Source organism: Phocoena sinus, chromosome 17, assembly GCF_008692025.1.
Source record: "Phocoena sinus isolate mPhoSin1 chromosome 17, mPhoSin1.pri, whole genome shotgun sequence".
In the NCBI taxonomy this organism is placed as follows: domain Eukaryota; kingdom Metazoa; phylum Chordata; class Mammalia; order Artiodactyla; family Phocoenidae; genus Phocoena; species Phocoena sinus.
Window position 1 is genome coordinate 42,483,599 of NC_045779.1, and position 24,284 is coordinate 42,507,882.

The 24,284-nt window shown below is 36.7% G+C and overlaps 1 protein-coding gene across 1 annotated transcript in view; it reads right to left on the reverse strand.

Annotated features, from left to right (window-relative positions):
- The window catches only part of STK3 (serine/threonine kinase 3), a 327,530-nt gene that overhangs the window by 262,091 nt on the left and 41,155 nt on the right, over window positions 1–24,284 (reverse strand). The window contains exon 2 of the mRNA XM_032610392.1: window positions 66–146. Within this exon, the coding sequence (XP_032466283.1) occupies window positions 66–146 (81 nt within the window). The remainder of the gene's footprint in view (window positions 1–65; window positions 147–24,284) is intronic.

Here is a 24,284-nt window from a genome sequence, read left to right on the forward strand (position 1 = left end):
CTTACACGGTATTTTATAACTGTTCTGTCATTATCTAGATGCTACTTTCATGTTTTTGTACTTACCCTTCTCCCAGTTTCTCTAGTACATCAAAAACTTCTTCAGGCTGCTTAGTCAAACTGTCTTCACTCAGCTTTTTTAGCTTACTGATGAGAAAAAGAACAGAAAAAATATTTTCCTTAACATCTTTCATAAACGTTTTAATTTTACTTTTAAGAGGCAATATACTCAAATGGTTCAAAAATCAATCAATATAAAAAAGTATACAGTATATAGTCTCCTTCCAACCCCTGTTCTTAATCTTCCCAGAAACACCTCAAAGAATAAGCACTTTTATTTGCTTCTTGTGAAACCTTTATACAGATATGAATATATATTTTTATTTCTCCCCCTTTTAACACACAATATAGCATTTTATACACAATGTTTTTTATCCACACTGTTATATATTTTTTTTGTTTTAGTTTTTTTGGTGGTACGCGGGCCTCTCACTGTTGTGGCCTCTCCCATTGCGGAGCAAAGGCTCCGGACGCGCAGGCTCACTGGCCACGGCTCATGGGCCCAGCCGCTCTGCAGCACGTGGGATCTTCCTGGACCGGGGCACGAACCCGTGTCCCCTGCATCGGCAGGCAGACCCTCAACCACTGCGCCACCAGGGAAGCCCGCACTGTTATATATTTTGATGTTTTTACTTGACAACATAAAATCCATGTTGGAGATCTCAACAACATAAATACATAGAAAGCATCCTCATTCTTTTCTTTTTTACATCTACATCCTGTTCTGTTGCAAAGATGTAGTATCTCTTACTCTCCGATCCTTTACTTATGGATATCTAGGTTCCCTTTTGCTAATATAAACAACACTGCAATAACTAAGCTTATACATAAGTCAACTCACACATGTGCCAGCATATCTTTAAGATAAATTCCCAGAAGCGAAACTGCGAGGTCAAGGGAATATATAAACACACACAAATACAGAAGTATATATATTGATAAATAAGCACATATACTGTAAGTATAACCATATGTCATAATATAAATTTAATAACATAAGATCACTATTATAATAACTATATAGTAATTATTAAAATTTTGATTGATTATATTATGGTATATTTTATCTACTATAATTGTATGTGATATTAATATATATGTATATTAATAGATATTAACAAACTGCCCACCAGGGGGCTTATACGAATTTAATCTCCTACCAGTAATATATGAGAGAGCATCTTTTCCCACAATTCCACCTACACAGTACTGAACCAAATATTTCAGCCAATACATTAGGTGAAAACTTGTAACTCAGAGAAGATTTATTTTGCATTTCTCTTACTATGAGTGAAGGTGAGCATCTTTTAATATAATATAAAACAAATCATCTATTCATGTTCTTTGCTCACTTTTCTCCTGGGTTTTTGGTCCTTTTCTTATCTGTATATAAGGAAAACTGGCTTTCGTTTAGGTTGTACATATTTTCATTTGTATTGACTTCACTTACGAGTTTTTAGTTTTATGGTCTACTTGACTATTTGCCATAGAGAAATGTCTTTTTATTTTGTTTTTTTTAAAGTTATCCATAGTATGGCATGTGCAGAAATATCTAGAAGCAAGAAATGAGAGGCATTATACATGGTATGTCTGAAAGACCAAAAATAATTCGCTATGAATAAAGTACCAAAAATAATTCAGAAAGAATAAAGTAAAAGTGGCCAGGATGTATTAAAAAGGGTCAGGTTAAAAAGAGTCTTGTAAACCATGTTAGGAGCTCTATTTTAAAAAGATCACTTTCCCTGTAATCCAGAGGAAGGACATGCAGTAAGCAACAGTAGAAAAGGGAAACCAGTAGGGGATTATTCAAAATATGTATGCAGAGAATATAGTAGTGGCAGTAAGAATGGAGAGAGGATAAGCTAATCAAGATATTAAAGAGGCACAGTCAACAGAAAGTGGTTTTGATTAAATATGGGATGATGCAAGAGAGGAGCTGAGCATGTCTCTTAATAAGTCTTTGGCTTAAGCTAATGACTAGATGGCAATGTTATTTACTAAGCTAAAGAACACCAGAAAAAAGTCTGGAGGGGAATAAGATGGGTTTAACTCCTCTCATCCAAATGCAGATTTCTAGCAACCAACTGTATATATGAATACCAGCAGAGATCTGAGTTGGCAATGTCATTTTTGGTGTCACCAGCACACAGATGAAGCCTGAAGACATGAGAAGGGATAAAATCATCAGGAAAATGTCTAAGAAGACGTAAGGGTCAAGAAGAGATCCCAGGAAAACATCAATATTTAGGAAATGAGGTCATGAAGGACAAGAAAGTAGTACTTGACCATTTTCAAATGCTACTGAAAGTTCAAATAACTTAAAGATTTAAAAGTGTCCATTACAGGATTTCCACTTCTGACCGCAAGGAAGTAAGAGGATCCAGAATTATCCGGCTGCTGTAAACAAATAAAAAACTCAGAAAAATATAGGAAGCAACTATTTTCAGACATGAGGTATCAGATATTTCAGGACGGAGATCCATGAGAAAAGGGAAAGAAATAAGCCCTACTATTACCCAAGCTTTAGATCTGTAGGTTATGTCCAAAATGTAGCACAGGGAGAAGGGAACCCAACAGAGCCCAGCAACTTTGCTGAGTTAAAGAAACAAAGATGGGAGTTTGGGGAGGCAAGGCAAATAAAATGTGCATTACAGAATACCTGTGAGAAAAGAGCTATACAGAGAAACAGGTCCATCAATCTACCTAGGAGCTCCCTTGACTATTTAGCTACCTGTACATGCTTACAAAAACACTCTACAAAACCCAACAAAATCAATTTCCTAAGAGAAAAAAATGACCAGGGAGTTTTAAAAAGAACAACTCCCAGAGGTCACACAAGGCTGAGAATCTTTCCCACCGTCAACAGTTAAGTGAACTCGTAGAATACAAAGGACATTCAGTAGACATCCCAGAACAGCCTTGTTTTAGAAAAGAGGCTGCATTACCAAAACATAAACGCTACTTTACTTTAGACTCTCCCAAAAGGAGCTTAAAAACAGGCTTCAAAAGCACTGAGCCAATCTACAAGATAACAGCTGCCTACCAGAATAAGTCTATATAGGCATACCTCGTTTTATCATGCTTTGAAAATACTAAGTTTTTTACAAAAGGAAGGTTTGTGGCAACGCTGCACAGAGCAAGACTATTGGTGCCATTTTTCCAACAGCATTTGCTCACTTTGTGTCTCTGTGTCACATTTTGGTAATTCTCAAATTTTCAAACTTTTTCATTATTATTATATTTTTATGGTAATCTGTAATCAATGATCTTTGATGTTACCATTGTAATGTGTTTTGGGGTGCCATGAACCATGCCCATATAAGACAATGAACTTAATAAATGTTTTCTGTTCTAACTGCTCCACCAATTGGCCATTCCCCATTTCTCTCCCTTTCCTCAGGCCTCCCTATGCCCTGAGACAAAACAATACTGAAATTAGGCCAATGAATAACGGTACAACAACTTTAAGTGTCCAAGTGAAAAAAGAGTCACATATCTCTCACTTTAAATCAAAAGCTAGAATTGGTTAAGCTTAGTGAAGAAGGCATGTCGAAAGCTGAGAAAGGCCATAAGCCAGGCCTCCTGTGCCAAACAGTTACCCTTTTGAATGCTAAGGAAAAGTTCTTGAAGAAAAGTAAAGGTGCTACTCCAGTGAACACACAAATGATAAGAAAGCAAAACAGCCTTATTGCTGATAGAAAGTTTTAGTGGTCTCAATAGATCAAGCCAGCCACAACATTACCTTAAACCAAAGCTTAATCCAGATCAAAGCCCTAATTCTCTTCAATGCTATAAAGACAGAAAAGGTAAGGAAGTGGCAAAAGAAAAGCCTGAAGCTAGCAGAGGGTGGTTCATGGATTTTAAGGAAAGAAACCATCTCTATAACGTGAAAGTGAAAGGTGAAGCAGAAAGTGCTCAGGTAGAAGCTGCAGCAAGTTATACAGAAGATTCAGCTAAGATAGTTAATGAAGATGCCTACACTAAACAACAGATTTTCAATGTAGATGAAACAGCCTTGTATTGGAAGAATATACCATCTACAAGTTTCATAGCTAAAGAGGAAAAGTCAATGTCTGGTTTCAGAGGACAATGCAGCTGGTGACTCTAAGTTGAAGCCAATGCTCAACTTAGGGTCCTTAAGAACTATGCTACATCCACTCTGCCTGTGCTCTATAAGTGGAATAATAAAGACTGGATGACAATACATCTGTTTACAACATGGTTTACTGAATATTTTAAGCCCACTGTTGAGAACTGCTGCTCAGAAAAAAAGATTCCTTTCAAAACAGTACTGCTCATTGACAATGCACTTGGTCACCCAAGAGCTCTTATGAAGACGTACAAAGAGAGTAATGTTGTTTTCATGCCTGCTAACTCAACGTCCATTCTGCAGCCCACAAATAAAGGAGCAATTTCAACTTTCATTCAAGTCTTATTATTTTAAAAATGTTATTTCATAAGGCTACAGCTGCCATAGATAGTGACTCCTCTGATGGCTCTGGGCAAAGTAAACTGAAAACCTTTTGGAAAGGATTTACTAATCACAAGAACATTCATGATTCAAGGGAAAAGGTCAAAATATCAACATCAATAAGGGTTTGGAAGAAGATGAATCCAATTCTCATGGATGACTTTGAGGGGTTCAAAACTTCAGTGGAGGAAAATACTGCAGACGTGGTAGAAACAGCAAGAGAACTAGAATTAAAAGTCGAACCTGAAGATGTGGCTGAATTGCTGTAATCTCATGATAAAACATTAGCAGATGAGGAGTTGCTCCTCATGGATGAGCAAAGAAAGTAGTTTCTTGAGATAGAATCTACTCCTGATGACAATGCTATCAAGACTGTGAAAATGACAGCAAAGGATGTTAAATATGACATAAACTTAGTTGATGAAACAGCAGGGTTTAAAAGGACTGACTCCACCTTTGAAAGAGGTTATACCGTGGATAAAATGCTATCAAGCAGCACTGCATGCTACAGAGAAATCATTCAGGAAAGAAAGAGTAACTGAAGTGGCAAACTTCACTGTTCTCTTATTTTAAGAAATTGCAACAGCAATGCCAACTTTCAGCAACCATCACCCTCATCAGTCAGCAGACATCAACACTGGGGCAAGACCTTCCAGGAGCAAAACAGACTACATCTAGCTGAAGGCTCAGATGATGGTTAGCACTTTTTAGAAATAAAGTATTTTTCAATTAAGGTATATTACATTGTATTTTAGACAATACTACCGCGCACTTAATAGACAACAGCATAGCTTAAATACAACTTTTTTGTGCACTGGAAAACCAAAAAATTCGTGTGATTCACTTTGTTGCAATGTTTGCTTTATTGCAGTTGTCTGGAACTGGACCTGCAGTATCTCTGAAGTATGCCTGCAACTCCTTAAACAAACAAAACTCAGCCTTAACAATGTAAAAATTTATAATGCCAAGAATTCAATCAAAAGAAGCAAGAAGAACTAAAAACCCACAGACTGTGAGAAAAACCACATTCACAGAAAGATAGACAAGATGAAAACGCACAGGGTGATGTACCAGATAAAGGAACAAGACAAACCCCAGAAAAACAACTAAATGAAGTGGAGATAGGAAACCTTAAGAAAAACAATTCAGAATAATGATAATGAAGATGACCCAAGACCTCGGAAAAAGAATGAAGGAAAAGACTGAGAAGATGCAAGAAATGTTTAACAAAGAACGAGAAGAATTAAGGAACACACAGAATTAAAGAACAAACAAACAGAGAAGAACAATACAATAACTGAAATGAAAAATGCACTAGAAGAAATTAAAAGCAGAATAACTGAGGCAAAAGAACAGATAAGTGACCTGGAAGACAGAATGGTAGAACTCACTGCCATGGAACAGAATAAAGAAAAAACAAAGGAAAGAAATGAAAACAGCCTAAGAGACTGCTGGGGCAAAATTAAATGCAACAACATTCGCATTATAGGGGTCCCAGAAGGAGAAGAGAGAGAGAAAGGACCTGACAAAATATTTGAAGAGATTATAGTAGAAAACTTCCCTAACATGCGAAAGGAAATAGCCGACCAAGTGCAGGAAGCTCACAGAAATGCCAGGCAGGATAAACCCAAGGAGGAACATGCTGAGACACATATTAAAAACATTGACAAAAATTAAAAACAAAGAAAAATTATTGAAAGCAACAAGGGAAAAATGACAAATAGCATACAAGGGAAGACCCATAAGGGTAACAGCTGATTTCTCAGCAGAAGCTCTACAAACCAGAGGAAGTAGCATGAGATATTTAAAGTGATGAAAGAGAAAAACCGACAACCAAGATTACCCTACCCGGCAAGGATCTCATTCAGATTCAACGGAGAAATCAAAAGCTTTACAGACAAGCAAAAGCTAGGAGAACTCAGCACCACCAAACCAGCTCTACAAAAAAAGCTAAAGGAACTTCTCTAAGTGGGAAACACAAGAGAAGAAAAGAACCTATAAAAACAAACCCATAACAATTAAGAAAATGGTAATAGGAACATACATATCTATAATTACCTTAAATGTGAATGGATTAAATGCTCCAACCAAAAGACAAAGGTTTGCTGAATGGATACAAAAACAAGACCCATATATATGCTGTCTACAAGAGACCCACTTCACACCTAGGGACACATACAGACTGAAAGTGATGGGAAGGAAAAAGATATTCCATGCAAATGGAAATCAAAAATAAGCTGGAGAAGCAATACTCATATCAGATAAAATAGACTTTAAAATAAAGAATGTTACAAGACACAAGGAAGGACACTACATAACGATCAAGGGATCCATCCAAGAGTAAGATATAACAATTATAAAAATATATGCACCAACATAGGAGCACCTCAATACATAAGCCAACTGCTAACAGTTATAAAAGTGGAAATTGACAGTAACACAATAATAGTGGGGGACTGTAACACCTCACTTAAACCAATGGACAGATAATCCAAACAAAAAATTAATAAGGAAACACAAGCTTTAAATGACACAATACACCACATAGACTTAATTGTTATTTATAGGACATTCCATCCAAAATCAGCAGATGACACTTTCTTCTCAAGTGCACATGGAACATTCTCCAAGACAGATCACATCTTGGGTCAAAAATAAAGCCACAGTAAATGTAAGAAAACCAAAATCCTATCAAGCATCTTTCCTGACCACAACACTATGAGATTAGAAATAAATTACAGGGAAAAAAACGTAAAAAATACAAACACATGGAGGCTAAACAATACGTTACTAAATAATCAAGAGATAACTAAAGAAATCAAAGAAGAAATCAAAAAATACCTAGAGACAAATGACAATGAAAACATGATAATCCAAAACCTACGAGATGCGGCAAAAGCAGTTCTAAGAGGGAAGTGTATAGCAATACAAGCCTACATCAAGAAACAAGAAAAATCTCAAATAAATAATCTAACCTTACACCTAAAGCAACTAGAGAAAGAAGAACAAAAAAAAACCCAAAGTTAGTAGAAGTAAAGAAATCATAATTATCAGAGCAGAAATAAATGAAATAGAAACAAAGAAAACAATAGCAAAGATCAATAACACTAAAAGCTGGTTCTTTGACAAGATAAACAAAATTGATAAACCATTAGCCAGACTCATCAAGAAAAGGAAGGAGAGGACTCAAATCAACAAAATGAGAAAAGAAAAAGGAGAAGTTACAACAGGCACCACAGAAATACAAAGCATCCTAAGAGACTACTACAAGCAACTCTATGCCAATAAAATGGACAACCTGGAAGAAATGGACAAATGCTTAGAAAAGTGTATCTTTCCAAGACTGAACCAGCAAGAAAAAGAAAATATGAACAGACCAATCACAAGTAATGAAATTGAAACTGTGATTAAAAATCTTCCAACAAACAAAAGCAAGGACCAGATGGCTTCACGGGTGAATTCTATCAAACATTCAGAGAAGAGCTAACACCCATCCTTCTCAAACTCTTCCAAAAAATTTCAGAGGAAGGAACACTAGCAAACTCATTCTATGAGGCCACCATCACCCTGATACCAAAACCAGACAAAGATACTACGAAAAAAGAAATTACCAACAAATATCACTAATGAACATACATGCAAAAATCCTCAACAAAATACTAGCAAACAGAAACCAATAACACATTAAAAGGATCATACACCATGATTAAGTGGGATTTACCTCACGGATGCAAGGATTCTTCAATATATGCAAATCAATCAATGTGATACACCATATTAACAAACTGAAGAAGGAAAACCATATCATCATCTCAATAGATGCAGAAAAAGCTTGCGACAAAATTCAACACCCATTTACGATAAAAGTTCTCCAGAAAGTGGGCAGAGGGGGAACCCACCTCAACATAATGAAGGTCATATAAGACAAACCCACAGCAAACATCAGTCTCAACTGTGAAAAACTGAAAGCATTTCCTCTAAGATCAGGAACAAGACAAGGATGTCTACTCTCACCACTATTACTGAACATAGTTTTGGAAGTCCTAGCCATGGCAATCAGAGAAGAAAAAGAAATAAAAGGAATACAAACTGGAAAAGAACAAGTAAAACTGTCACTGTTTGCAGATGACATAGTACACAGAGAATCCTAAATATGCTACCAGAAAACTGCTAGAGCTAATCAATGAATTTGGTAAAGTTGCAGGATACAAAATTAATGCACAGAAATCTCTTGCATTCCTACAAACAAATTATGAAAAATCTGAAAGAAAAGTTGAGGAAACACGCTCATTTATCACTGCAACAAAAAGAATAAAATACCTAGGAATACACCTACCTAGGGAGACAAAAGACCTGTGTGCAGAAAAATGTAGACACTGATGAAAGAAATTAAAGATGAATCAAACAGATGGAGAGATATACCAAGTTCTTGGATTGGAAGAAACAATGTTGTGAAAATGACTATGACTATACTACCCAAAGCAATCTACACGTTCAATGCAATCCCTGTCAAATTACCAGTGGCATTTTTTATAGAACTAGAACAAAAAATCTTAAAATGTGTATGAAGACATAAAAAACCCCAAATAGCTAAAGCAGTCTTGATGGAAAAAAATGGAGCTGAAGGAAACAGACTCCCTGACTTCAGACTATACTACAAAGCTACAGTAATCAAGACAATATGATACTTACACAAAAACAGAAACATAGATCAAGGCAACAAGATAGAAATCCCAGAGATAAACCCATGCACCTATGGTCAACTAATCTATGACAAAGGAGGCAAGGATATACAATGGAGAATAGACAGTCACTTCAATAAGTGGTGCTGGGAAAACTGGACAGCTACATGTAGAAGAATGAAATTAGAACACTCCCTAACACCATACACAAAAAGAAACTCAAAATGGATTAAAGACCTAAATGTAAGGCTAGACACTATAAAACTCTTAGAGGAAAACATAGGAAGAACATTCTTTGACATAAATCACAGCAAAATCTTTTTTGACCCACCTCCTAGAGGAACGGAAATAAAAACAAAAATAAACAAATGGGATCTAATAAAACTTAAAAGCTTTTGCACGGCAAATGAAACCATAAACAAGATGAAAAGACAACACTGAGATGGGAGAAAATATCTGCAAATGAATCAACAAAGAATTAATCTCCAAAATATATAAACAACTCATGCAGCTCAATACTAAAAAAGCAAACAACCCAATCCAAAAATGGGCAGAAGACCTAAATAGATATTTCTCCAAAGAAGACACACAGATGGCCAAGAAGCACATGAAAAGCTGCTCAACATCATTAATTATTAGAGAAATGCAAATCAAAACTACAATGGGGTATCACCTCACACCAGTTAAAATGGGCATCATCAGAAAATTTACAATCAACAAATGCTGGAGAGGGTGTGGAGAAAAGGGGCCCCTCTTGCACTGCTGGTGGGAATGTAAGTTGATACAGCCATGATGGAGAACAGTATGGAGGTTCCTTAAAAAACTAAAATTAGAAGTACCACATGACCCAGCAATCACACTACTGGGCATATACCCAGAGAAAACCATAATTCAAAACGACACAAGCACCCCAACGTTCATTGCAGCACTATTTACAACAGCCAGATCATGGAAGCAACCTAAATGCCCATCGACAGAGGAATGGATAAAGAAGATGTGGTACATATATACAATGGAATATTACTCAGCCATAAAAAGGAACGAAATTGGGTCATTTGTAGAGATGTCTATTGATCTAGAGACTGTCATACAGAGTGAAGTAAGTCAGAAAGAGAAAAACAAATATCGTATATTAACGCATATATGTGGAACCTAGGAAAATGGTACAGATGAACCAGTTTGCAGGGCAGAAATTGAGACACTGATGTAGAGAACAAACGTAAGGACACCAACGGAGGAAAGTGGCTGGGGGGGATGGTGGTGTGATGATTTGGGAGATTGGGATTGACATATACTAATATGTATAAAATAGGTAAGTAATAAGATCCTGCTCTATAAATAAATAAATAAAATTCAAAAATTCAGAAAAGAAAAAGAAAATTGGTGCCCATAAACTTGCTCCATGCAAGGTTGCCGCAAACCTTCAATTTGTTAAAAAAAGAAAAAAAATGCAGTATGTGTGAAACACAATAAAATGCAGTATGCCTGTAATGTCTTCCATTAGGTGCTATTTTCTTAGGAAACTAATGACCTATACAGGGAGGAATTGGGAGAACTTACCAGGAAGAGATTGCATCTTTAAAGAGAGCCCTTGCACAGCATCTACTTTGTATCCAGACAACACTCCAGACAATGATTCTAAGCCATTTACACTCATGAACTCACTTAACCCTCCCAACAACTCTACACAGTAGAGACTATTATTACCATTAAGTGTTTTCATGTAATAATTCGAGAAATAATTAATAATAATAGTTTGGGAAGTTGATCCTCACAGTGGTTAAGTAATTTGCCCTAACCCAGTTAGTTAGTGATGAGGCTCAGTTCCAACCCAGACCTTCTGACTTCATAGCCCGTTCTTGTAATCACTACTCTTTTCAGAGCTTGTGGGAAAGTCATCTTCCTGTGATGTGGATGTGCTCCTTCAGGAAGGAGAGCTGTGTGGACCAGACCAGATTTGTAACAGGAAGAGACTGGGGCTGGTTTGAGCAGAAAATGTATTTCTTAAAAGAATCTGCAACAAAGTATTTTTCAAATGCATCACATACAGAAAATGGCTGTAAAAGGGAGTAATTCTTATACTATTAAAGAAACAGAAAGACATAAGGTATTTTTAGGAATTGTAGAATCTTCAATAAAGGCCAGCTATTGGATGATGTTAAAGAAGTGTTTTTAATTTTCTTAAAAGTGAAAAGGGAATTATGGACTTAAGAGAATGTGCTTCCTCTTAAGGGACACGTGCTTAAGTATTTAGAGATGAAGGGTCATGATGTGGGCAACATAGTTTCAGATGGTTCAACAAATCTGTTTATATGTGTGGAGACAGAATTTGCACACACAAAAATGGAAAATATCGAAACACTGGTGACTGTGAAGAAAGAAAAAAAGAATTCAATAAAAAATTATGGATATATGAGAAATTGGGAACTGTGACTCACAAAGAGGAGAAAAATTAGTCAATTAAAACAGACACAGAAATGGCAAAAACAGTGGAATTAACAAAAAACAATCTTATAAAGAGCAAATATAAATAAGTCCCATGTACTTAGAGATGTAATGGAAATGGATAGGAAAAAAGAGCTAAACAAAAATTTTACAGATGAAACAAAGTACTGAAATGAAATTTTCACTGGATACAATCTGAACAGATTAGACAGTACAGCAAAAGGGTAACATGAAGAAAAAAATGTTTAAAGAAAAAAAGGAGAAAAGAAAGAGCCTGAGCCCCACATGGAAATGAAGAATAGGTATAGATAAATATATATAAACAGAGAGAAAGAGAAAAAAGGGGGTGGGGGAGAAACTGGCCAAACATTTTCCAAATTTTATAAAAACAATAAACTACAAATGCAAGTAACTCAGCAAATCTAAAAAGATAAATATACACAAACACACACAAAGACAAACCACATGTATTGTAATCAAATTGCCACCAATAAGAAGTACAGGAGTAGGAATAAGAGAATACTAAAAGCAGTCACAGAAAAAAGACAAAAAAAAAACAAAAATTAAAAAAGACAAAAAAAAAACAAAAAAGAAAAAAGACATATTACTTAAATAAGAACAAAAACAAGGGGATTCCCTGGTGGCGCAGTGGTTAAGAATCCACCTGCCAATGCAGGGGACACAGGTTTGAGCCCTGGTCTGGGAAGATCTGACATGCTGCGGAGCAACTAAGCACAAGGGCCACAACTATTTACTCTAGGGCCCATGAGCCACAACTACTGAGCCGGCGTGCTGCAACTACCGAAGCCCATGCACCTAGAGCCCGTGATACACAACAAGAGAAGCCACTGCAATGAGAAGCCCGAGCACTGCAATGAAGTGTAGCCCCCGCCCGCCACAACTAGAGAAAGCCGTCGCACAGGAATGAAGACCCAATGCAGCCAAAAATAAATAAAATAAATAAATTTATTTAAAATAAGAAAAAAAATAAGGATGACTGTAGTATTCTTGCCAGACAGTAAATGAGCCAAAAGACAGCGACTCCTTAAAAGTGATGATAGAAAACAATAATCAACATAAAATTCTATATTTAATGGAAATATCCCTCAAAAAGTGAAGGAAAAATAAAAAATTTTCAAACAAAAAAGGGTGAGAGAATTCATTATGAGTGGACTTTCACAACAATAAATGGTTAAAGACAGTTCTTCAGGGTACAAGAAAATGATGTCAAAAGGAAACATAAACCTATACAAAAGAATAAAGAACAGCAGCTAGTAAAAATACAGGTAAACCCAAAAAAGAAAATTCAACAACAGCAGAATGTACATTCTTCTCAAATGCACACAGAACAGGAACACTCTCCAAAAGAGACTGCATGTTAGGCCATAAAACATATCTTTAAAATTTCAGAAGACTGTAATCATACAAAGTATCTTCTCCAAACAGAATGGAATGAAAAACGAAATCAAAAACAGTAGGGCAACAGGAAGATCCAGAAATACGTGAATGTTAACATATTCTTAAACAAACAAGCGATCAAAGAAGAAATCACAAGGGAATTAAGAAAATATCTGGAGAGAAATGAAAACAAAAATACAACATACCAAGACACAAGGGATGCAGCAAAAGCAGCATTAAGAGGGCAATTTATAGCAGTAAGCCCTTAGATTTAAAAAGAAGATCTCAGCTTCAAGATGGCAGAGGAGTAAAACGTGGAGATCACCTTCCTCCCTACAAGTACTTCAAAAATACATCTACATGTGGAACAGCTCCTACAGAATACCTACTGACAGAAAAACCTCAGACTTCAAAAAAGGCAAGAAACTCCCCACGTACCTGTGTACGGCAAAAGAAAAAAGAAAAACCAGAGCCAAAAGAATAGGGACGGGACCTGCACCTCTGGGAGGGAGCTGTGAAGGAGAAAATGTTTTCACACACTAAGAAGGCCCCCACTGGCGGAGACAGTGGGTGGGCAGGGGGAGAAGCTTTGGAGCCATGGAGGAGAGCGCAGCAACAGAGATGCAGAGGGCAAAGTGGAGAGATTTCTGCACAGAGGATCGCTGCCAACCAGCATTCACCAGCCTGAGAGGCTTCTCTGCTAACCTGCTGAGGTGCGTGGGGGCTGGAAGCTGAGGCTTGGGCTTCGGAGTTCAGATCCCAGGGAAAGGACTGGGGTTGGCTGCGTGAACACAGCCTGAAGGGAGCTAGTGCGCCACGGCTAGTGGGAGGGAGTCCGGGAAAAGGTCTGGAGCTGCCAAAGAGGCAAGAGACTTTTTCTTGCTTCTTTGTTTCCTGGTGCGCAAGGAGAGGGGATTAAGAGCACCGCTTAAAGGAGCTCCAGAGACAGGCACGAGCCACGGCTATCAGCACGGACCCCAGAGACGGGCATGAGATACTAAGCCTGCTGCTGCAGCCATTAAAAAGCCTGTGTGCAAGCACAGGTCACTGTCCACACCTCCCCTCCTGGGAGCCTGCGCAGTCCACCACCACCACAGTCCTGTGATGCAGGGACAACTTCCCTGGGAGAACACGTGGTGCGCCTCAGGCTGCTGTAATGTCGCACTGGCCTCTGCCACCGCCGCAGGCTCGCCCTGCATTCCGTACCCCTCCCTCCCCAAGGCCTGAGTGACCCAGAGCCCATTAATCAGCTGCTACTTTAACCCTGCCCTGTCTGGGCAGGGAACAGAAGCCCTCAGGCGACCTACACACAGAGGCGGGGACAAATCCAAAGCTCATCCCCAGGAGCTCTGAGAACAAAGAAGAGAAAGGGAAATCTCTCTATGCAGCCTCAGGAGCAGCAGATAAAATCTTCACAATCAAACTGATGTACCCTGCATCTGTGGAATGCCTGAACAGACAACAAATCATCCCAAAATTGAGGCAGTGGACTTTGGGAACAACTGTAGACTTGGGGTTTGCTTTCTGCATCTAATTTATTTCTGGTTTTATGTTTATCTTAGTTTAGTACTTAGAACTTACTATCATTGGTATATTTATTGATTTTGCTGTTCTCTTTGTTTTTTTTTTAAATACATATATATATTACTTTCCTTTTTCTCTATTTGTGAGTGTATACCTGTATGCTTCTTTGGGTGATTTTGTCTATATAGCTTTGCTTTCACCATTTGTCGTAGGGTTCTGTGTGTCTTTTTTTTTTTAATATAGTTTTTAGTGCTTGTTATCATTGGTCTATTTGTTTTTTGGTTTGGTTGCTCTCTTTTTTTTTTCTATTACTTTTTTATCTTTTTATTTTAATAATATTTTTAATTTTTATTTCAATAACTTTTACCTTATTTTATTTTACTATGTAGTATTTTATTTTATTTTTCTTTCTTTATATTCTCCCTGTTCTTCTGAGCTGTGTGGCTGACGGGGTCTTGGTGCTACGGCTGGCTGTCATGTCTGAGCCTCTGAGGTGGGAGAGCTGAGTTCAGGACAATGGTCCACCAGAGACCTCCTGGCCCCATGTAATATCAAATGGTGAAAGCTCTCCCAGACGTCTCCATCTCAATGCTAAGACCCAGCTTAACTCAACGACCAGCAAGCTACAGTGGTGAACACCCTATGCCAAACAACTACCAAGACAGGAACACAACACCACTCGTAAGCAGAGAGGCTGCCTAAAATCATAATAAGGTCACAGACACACAAAAACACACCACCAGACGCAGTCCTGCCCACCAGAAAGACAAGATGCAGCCTCAACGCCCAGAACACAGGCACCAGTCCCCTCAACCAGGAAGCCTACACAATCCACTGAGCCAACCTTACCCACTGGGGGCAGACAACAAAAACAATGGGAACTACGAACGTGCAGCCTGCGAAAAGGATACCCCAAACACAGTAAGGTTAAGCAAAATCAGAAGACAGAGAAATACAAAGCAGATGAAGAAGCAAGGTAAAAGAACCCCAGACCAAACAAATGAAGAGGAAACAGGCAGTCTACCCGAAAAAGAATTCAGAATAATAATAGTAAAGATGATACAAAATCTTAGAAATAGAATGGAGGAAGTACAAGAAACATTTACAAAGGACCTAGAAGAACTAAAGAGCAAACAAACAATGATGAACAACATAATAATGAAATTTAAAATTCTCTAGAAGGAATCAATAGGAGAATAACTAAGGCAGAAAAACAGGTAAGTGACCGGGAAGATAAAATAGTGGAAATAACTACCGCAGAGCAAAAGAAACAAAAAAGAATGAAAAGAATTGAGGACAGTCTCAGACACCTCTGGGACAACATTAAATGCACCAACATTCGAATTATAAGGGACCTATAAGAAGAGAAAAAAAAAGAGACTGAGAAAATATTTGAAGAGATTACAGTGGAAAAGTTCCCTAATGTGGGAAAGGAAATAAGTCCAGGAAGCACAGAGAGTCCAATACAGGATAAATCCAAGGAGAAACACGCCAAGGCACATACTAATCAAACTATAAAAAATTAAATACAAAGAAAAAATATTAAAAGCATCAAGGGAAAAGCAACAAATAACATACAACGGAATCCCCATAAGGTTAACAGCTGATCTTTCAGCAGAAACCCTGCAAGCCAGAAGGGAGTGGCAGGACATATTTAAAGTGATGAAAGTGAAAAACCTACAACCAAGATTACTCTACCCAGCAAGGATCTCATTCAGATTCCACGGAGAAATTAAAACCTTTACAGACAAGCAAAAGCTAAGAGAACTCAGCACCACCAAACCAGCTATACAACAAATGCTAAAGGAACTTCTCTAGGCAGGAAATGCAAGGAAAGGAAGGACCTACAATAACAAACACATAACAATTAAGAAAATGGTAATAAAAACATACATATTGATAATTACCTTAAACATAAATGGATTAAATGCTCCAACCAAAAGACAAAGGCTTGCTGAAGGGATACAAAAACAAGACCCATATATATGCTGTCTACAAGAAACCCACTTCAGACCTAGGGAGAAATACAGAATGAAAGTAAGGAGATGGAAAACAGTATTCCAAGCAAATGGAAATCAAAAGAAAGCTGGAGTAGCAATTCTCATATCAGACAATATAAACTTTAAAATAAAGACTATTACAAGAGACAAAGAAGGACACTACATAATGATCAAGGGATCATTCCAAGAAGATATAACAATTGTAAATATTTATGCACTGAACATCAGAATACCTCAATACATAAGGCAAATGCTAACACCCATAAAACACCCATAAAAGGGGAAATCAACAGTAACACAATAATAGTAGGGGACTTAGCACCCCATTTTCACCAATGGACAGCTCATGCAAAATGAAAATAAATAAGAAAACACAAGCTTTAAATGATACATTAAACAAGATGGACTGAATTGATATTTATAGAACATTCCATCCAAATGCAACAGAATACACTTTCTTCTCAAGTAATCATGTAACATTTTTCAGGATAGATCATATCTTGGGGTAAAAATCAAGCCTTGGTAAATTTAAGAAAATTGAAATCATGCCAAATCTTTTCCAACCACAACACTATGAGACTAGATATCGATTTAAGGAAAAAATCTGTAGAAAATACAAATACAAGGAGGCTAAACAATACACTACTAAATAACCAAGAGATCACTGAAAAATTTAAAGAGGAAATCCAAAAATACCTAGAAACAAATTACAATGAAAACACGATGAGCCAAAACCTATGGGATGCAGCAAACGCAGTTCTAAGAAGGAAGTTTATAGCAATACAATCCTACCTCAAGAAACATCTCAAATAAACAATGTAACTTTACAGGTAAAACAATTAGAAAAAAAAAGAACAAAAAATACTTATTAGCAGAAAAAAAGAAATCATAAAGATCAGGTCAAAAATAACTGAAAAAGGGTACAGCAAAAATAAAATAAAATAACTGGAAAAGGAATGAAGGCAAAAACAGCTAAGATAAATAAAACTAAAAGCTGGTTCCTTGAGAAGATAAACAAAATTGATAAAGCACTAGCCAGACTCATAGAGAAAAAAAGGGAGAAGACTCAAATCAATAAAATTAGAAATGAGAAAGGAGAAATAACAACTGACACTGCAGAAATACAAAGGATCATGAGAGATCACTACAAGCAACTATATACCAATAAAATGGACAACCTGGAAGAAATGGACAAATTCTTAGAAACCACGACCTCCCAAGACTGAACCAGGAAGTAATAGAAAATATAAACAGACCAGTCACAAGCACTGAAATTGAAAAACTACAGACCAATATCACTGATGAACATAGATGCAAAAATCCTCAACAAAATACTATCAAATAGAATCCAACAGCACATTAAAAGGATCATACACCATGATCAAGTGGGGCTTATCCCACGAATGCAAGGATTCTTCAATATATGCAAATCAATGTGATACACCATATTAACAAATTGGAGGAAAAACCATATGATCATCTCAATAGATGAAAAACAAGCTTTCAACAAAATTCAGCACCCATTTATGATACAAACCCTCCACAGTGTATGCAAAGAAGGAACTTACATCAACATAATAAAGGCCATACATGACAAACCTAAAGCCAACATCGTTTTCAGTGATGAAAACCTGAAACCATTTCCACTAAGATCAGGGACAAGAAAAGGTTGCCCACTCTGACCACTATTACTCAACATAGTTTTGGAATTTTTAGCCACAGCAATCAGAGAAGAAAAAGAAATAAAAGGAATCCAAAACGGACAAAAATAAAAGCGTCTCTGTTTGCAGTTGACATGATACTATACATAGAGAATCCTAAAGATGCTTCCAGAAAACTGCTAGAGCTAATCAATGAATTTGGTAAAGTAGCTGGATATAAAATTAATGCACAGAAATCTCTTGCATTCCTATACACTAATGAGGAAAAATCTGAAAAAGAAATTAAGGAAACACTCCCATTTAACACAGCAACAGAAAGAATAAAATACCTAGGAATAAACCTACCTAAGGAGACAAAAGATCTGTATGCAGAAAACTATAAGACACTGATGAAATAAATTAAAGATGATACAAAAAGATGGAAAGATATACCATGCTTCTGGATTGGAAGAATCAACATTGTGGAAATAAATATACTACCCAAAGAAACCTACAGATTTAAGGCAATCCCTACCAAACTACCAATGGCATTTTTCACAGAACTAGAACAAAAAATTTCACAATTTGTATGGAAACACAGAAGACCCCAAATAGCCAAAACAATCTTGAGAAAGAAAAACGCAGCTGGAGGATTCAGCCTCCCTGACTTCAGACTATACTACAAAGCTACAATAATCAAGACAGTACGGTACTGGCACAAGAACAGAAATACAGCTCAATGGAACAGAATAGAAAGCCCAGAGATAAACCCACACACATATGGTCTCCTTATTTTTGATAAAGGGAACAAGTATATACAATGGAAAAAAGACAGCCTCTTCAATAAGTGGTGCTGGGAAAACTGGACAACTAAATGTAAAAGAATGAAATTAGAACACTCCCTAACACCATACACAAAAATAAATTCAAATGGATTAAAGACCTTAATGTAAGTCCAGATACTATAAAACTCTTAGAGGAAAACATAGGCAGAACACTCTATGACATAAATCACAGCAAGATCCTTTTTGACCCACCACCTAAAGAAATGGAAATAAAAACAAAAATAAACAAATTGGACCTAATGAAACTTAAAAGCTTTTGCACAGCAAAGGAAACCATAATACGAAAAGACAACCCTCATAATGGAAGAAAATATTTGCAAACGAAGCAACTGAGAAAGGATTTATCTCCAAAATATACAGGCAGCTCATGCAGCTCAATATCAAAAAACAAACAACCCAATCCAAAAATGGGCAGAAGACCTAAATAGACATTTTTCCAAAGAAGATATACAGATTGCCAACAAACACATGAAAGATGCTCAACATCACTAATCATTAGGGAAATGCAAATCAAAACTACAGTAAGGTATCACCTCACACCGGTCAGAATGGCGATCATCAAAATATCTACACACAATAAATGCTAGAGAGGGTGTGGAGCAAAGGGAACCCTACTGCACTGTTGGAGGGAATGTACACTGATACAGTCACTATGGAGAACAGTATGGGGGTTCCTTAAAAAACTAAAAATGGAACTTCCATACGACCCAGCAATCCCACTACTGGGCATATACCCTGAGAAAACCAGAACTGAAAAAGAGTCATGTAGCACAATGTTCATTGCAGCTGTATTTACAGTAGCCAGGACATGGAAGCAACCTAAGTGTCCATCAACAGATGACTGGATAAAGAAGATGTGGCACATATATACAATGGAGTATTACTCAGCCATAAAAAGAAACGAAATTGAGTTATTTATATGAGATGGATGGACCTAGAGACTGCCATACAGAGTGAAGTAAATCAGAAAGAGAAAATCAAATACCGTATGTTAACACATATATATGGAATCGAAAAAACAAAAAAGGTTCTAAAGAACCTAGGGGCAGAACAGGAATAAAGATGCAGACTGAGAGAATGGACTTGAGGACACAGGGAGGGTGAAGGGTAAGCTGGGATGAAGTGAGAGAGCGGCACGGACATATATACACTACCAAATGTAAAACAGATAGCTAGTGAGAAGCAGCCGCATAGCACAGAGAGATCAGCTCTGTGCTTTGTGCCCACCTAAAGGGGTGGGAGGGAGATGTAAGAGGGAGGAGATATGGGGATATATGTTTATGTATAGCTGATTCACTTTTGGTTATATAGCAGAAACTAACACACCACTGTAAAGCAATTATACTCCAATAAACTTGTTAAAAAAATGAAAACTATAAAAAAAGTATTAAAAAGGCAATTGAACATCGAAGAAAAAATTTATATTAGTTTCAAGTGTACAACATAGTAATTTAGTATTTTTATATATTGTACTCCATTTACAAAGTAATGGCTATATTTTCATGTATTGTACAATATATCCTTGTTGCTTGTTTATTTTATAATAAATAAATTAAAATTCCAGTGAAATTTGTGATTAAATAAAAATAAAAAGATCTCAAAGCAACAACCTAGCTTTACACATCAAGAGATCAGAAAAATAAATTAAACCCAGAGTTCACAGAAGGAATGAAATGATAAAGATTAGTTCAGAGATAAATAAAATAGGAAATAGAAAAACAAATTTTTAAAAATCAACAGAACTGCTATGCTATGGTTTGAATATTTGTGTCCTCCAAAATATACATATTTGATGAAATCCAAACTCCCAAAGACAATGGTATAAGGAGGTGGGGCCTTTGGGAGGTGCTTAAGTCATGAGGGTATAACCCTCATGAATGGGATTAGTACTTTATGAAAAAGGCTCCAGAGAAATCCGTAGCCCCTTCCACCATGTGAGGACACAATGAGAAGGTGCCAGCTATGAACTTGGGAGAAGGCTTTCACCTGCACGTGACCATGCTGACAACTTGATCTTGGGCTTCCAAGTTTCCAGAACAGTTGGAAATAAATTTCTATTATTTATAAGCTACCCAATCTTGATATTTCATTACAGCAGCCCAAAACCAAGAGTTGGTTTTTTAAGACCAACAAAATTGACAAACCCTTAGCTAGACTAAGAAAAAGAAAGGAAGGAAGGAAGGAAGGAAGGGAGGGAGGGAGGAAGTAAGGAAGACTCAACTAGAATTAGGAATCAAAGAAGACATTAAAACTGATGTCACAGGGCTTCCCTGGTGGCGCAGTGGTTGAGAGTCTGCCTGCCGATGCAGGGGACACGGGTTTGTGCCCCAGTCTGGGAAGATCCCACATGCCGCGGAGCGGCTGGGCCCATGAGCCATGGCCGCTGAGCCTGCGCATCGGAGCCTGTGCTCCGCAACGGGAGAGGCCACAACAGTGAGAGGCCCGCGTACCACGAAAAAAAAAAAACAAAAAGAAAAAACTGATGTCACAGAATTAAAAACTAGTATAAGAGAATACTATGAAGAATGAACCTAGAAAAAATGGATAAATTTTTAGAAAGATACAACCTTTCAAGACAAAATCATGAAGAAATTAAAAATCTCAACAATAAGGAATTGAAAAAATAATCAAAAACCTCTCAACAAAGAAAAGCCCAGGCCTAGATGGCTTTGCTGAAGAATTCTACCAAACATTTAAGGAAGAATTAACACCAATACTCCTCAACCTCTTCCAAATAACTGAAGAGAAGGAACACTTCCAAATTCATTCTTTGAGGCCAGCATTACTCTAATACCAAAATCATACAAAGACACAACATGAAAAAAGAAAAACAACAAAACAAAATAAAAACTAAAGACCAATACCCCTAACGAATATTGATGCAAAAGTACTCAACAAATACTAATAAACCAAATCCAACAGCACATTAAAAGGATTATACACCATGATCAAGTGAATTTATACCTGGAATGTAAGAATGGTTCAACAAATGAGAATCAACAATTAATAAAATAAAGGACAAAAACCACATAATCAACTCAATTGACATAGTAAAAGCATTTGACAAAATTCAACACCCTTTCCATGATAAAAACACTCAACAAACTATTATAGAAACAGAATAAAGCTATATTAACATAATGAAACATTCACGAGAGTAAATGGTAAAAGATTAAAAGCTTTTCCTCTAAGATCAGAAACAAGGCAAGAATGCCCACTCTTGCCACTACTATTCAACATAGTACTGGAAGTCCAAGCCAGAGAAATTAGACAAGGAACAGAAATAAAAGGCAAAGAAGAATTGTAAAAAAAGTAAAATTATCTCTATTGACAAATGACATAACCTTATATGTAAAGTACTCTAAAGATTACATACACACACACACACACACACACACACACACACACACACACACACACAAAACCTGTTATAACTAACAGATGATTTCAGCAAAGTTGCAGGATACAAAATCAATACACAAAAATCAGTTACATTTCTAATACATTAACAACAACCAATGGTAAAATGAAATTAAGAAAATAATCCCATTTTTTATAGCATAAAATAAAGGGGAAAGTACTTAGAAATAAATTTAACCAAGGAAGTAAAAGACACGCACTGAAAACTACAAGACATTGCTAAAAATAATAATAAAAGAAGATACAAATAAATGGAAACACACCCTGTGCTCATGGATTGGTTGGAAGACTTAACATTGTTTAAACCAATCTATAGATTCAATGCAACCTCTATCAACACCCCAATGACTTTATTTTTTGCAGATGTAGGAAAAAAGAAAAATCCTCAAGTTCATATGGACTCTCAAGGGGCCCCAAAAAACCTAAACAATCTTGAGGAGAAAGAACAAAGTTAGAGGTCTCACAATTTCTGATTTCAAAACATACTACAAAACAAGAGTAATCAAGACACTATGGTACTGGTTAAAGTCAGACATATAGACTAATGGAACAGAACAGAGAGCCCAGAAACAAACTCTTGCATGTATTCAATAGGACCAAATGACTTTCAAAGGGTGTCAAGACTACATAATGGGGAAAGGACAGTCTGTTCAACAAATGGTGCTGGGAAAATTGGATATCCAGATGTAAAAGACTGAACCTGGATGCTTACCTTATAAAAAATTTAAAAATTAACTCAAAATGTGTAAGACCTAAACATAAGGCCCAGAGCTATAAAACCACTAGAAGAAGACATATGGAAAACGCTTCAGGACATTTGATTTGAAAACAATTTCTGGAAAATGACAACAAAGCACAGGCGATAAAAGCAGAAATAGATTAACTTTAAAACTTCTGAGCATCCAAAAATCATCATCATAATCATCATCATCAGTATCATCAACAGAGTGAAAAAGCAAGCTACACAATTGGAGAAAATATGTGCAAATCATACATCTGATAAGGAGTTAATACTCAGAAAAATGAACTTTTACAACTCAACAACAATAAAACCCAATTTAAAAATGAACAAGGGAGGACTTCCTTGATGGTGCAGTGATTAAGAATCTGCCTGCCAATGCAGAGTACATGGTTCAAGCCCTGGTCCAGGAAGATCCCACATGCCACAGAGCAACTAAGCCCACATGCCTCAACTACGGAAGCCTACACGCCTAGAGCCTGTGGTGCTCCACAACGAGAAGCCACCACAATGAGAAGCCTGTGCACTGCAACGAAGAGTAGCCATTACTCAATGCAACTAGAGAAAGCCCACGTACAGCAATGAAGACCCAACACAACCAAAAATAAATAAATAAAAATTCTAAAAAATAAGTAAATAAAAATGAACAAGGACTTGAACAGACAAATCTCAAAAGAAGAAATACAAATGGCCTACAGACACATGAAAAGATGCTCAACATGACTAGTTATCAGAGAAATGCAAATTGAAACCACAATGAGATATCACCTCATAACCATTAGGCTAGCCACTATCACAAAGAACAGAAAACAAGTGCTGATGAGGATGGGGAGAATTTAGAACTGCAAAATAGTGCGGTCATTATGCAACGCACTATGTAGATTCTTCAAAAAAATAAAAATAGAATAACCATTAAATAAACAACCCAAATGTCCATCAACAGAAAAACAATCAAATAATCAAAAAGTGGTATATACATACAATAGTATATTATGCAACCTTATAAAAGGAAATCCTGCCCCATGCTACAACATAGATAAACCTTAATTACATTATATTAA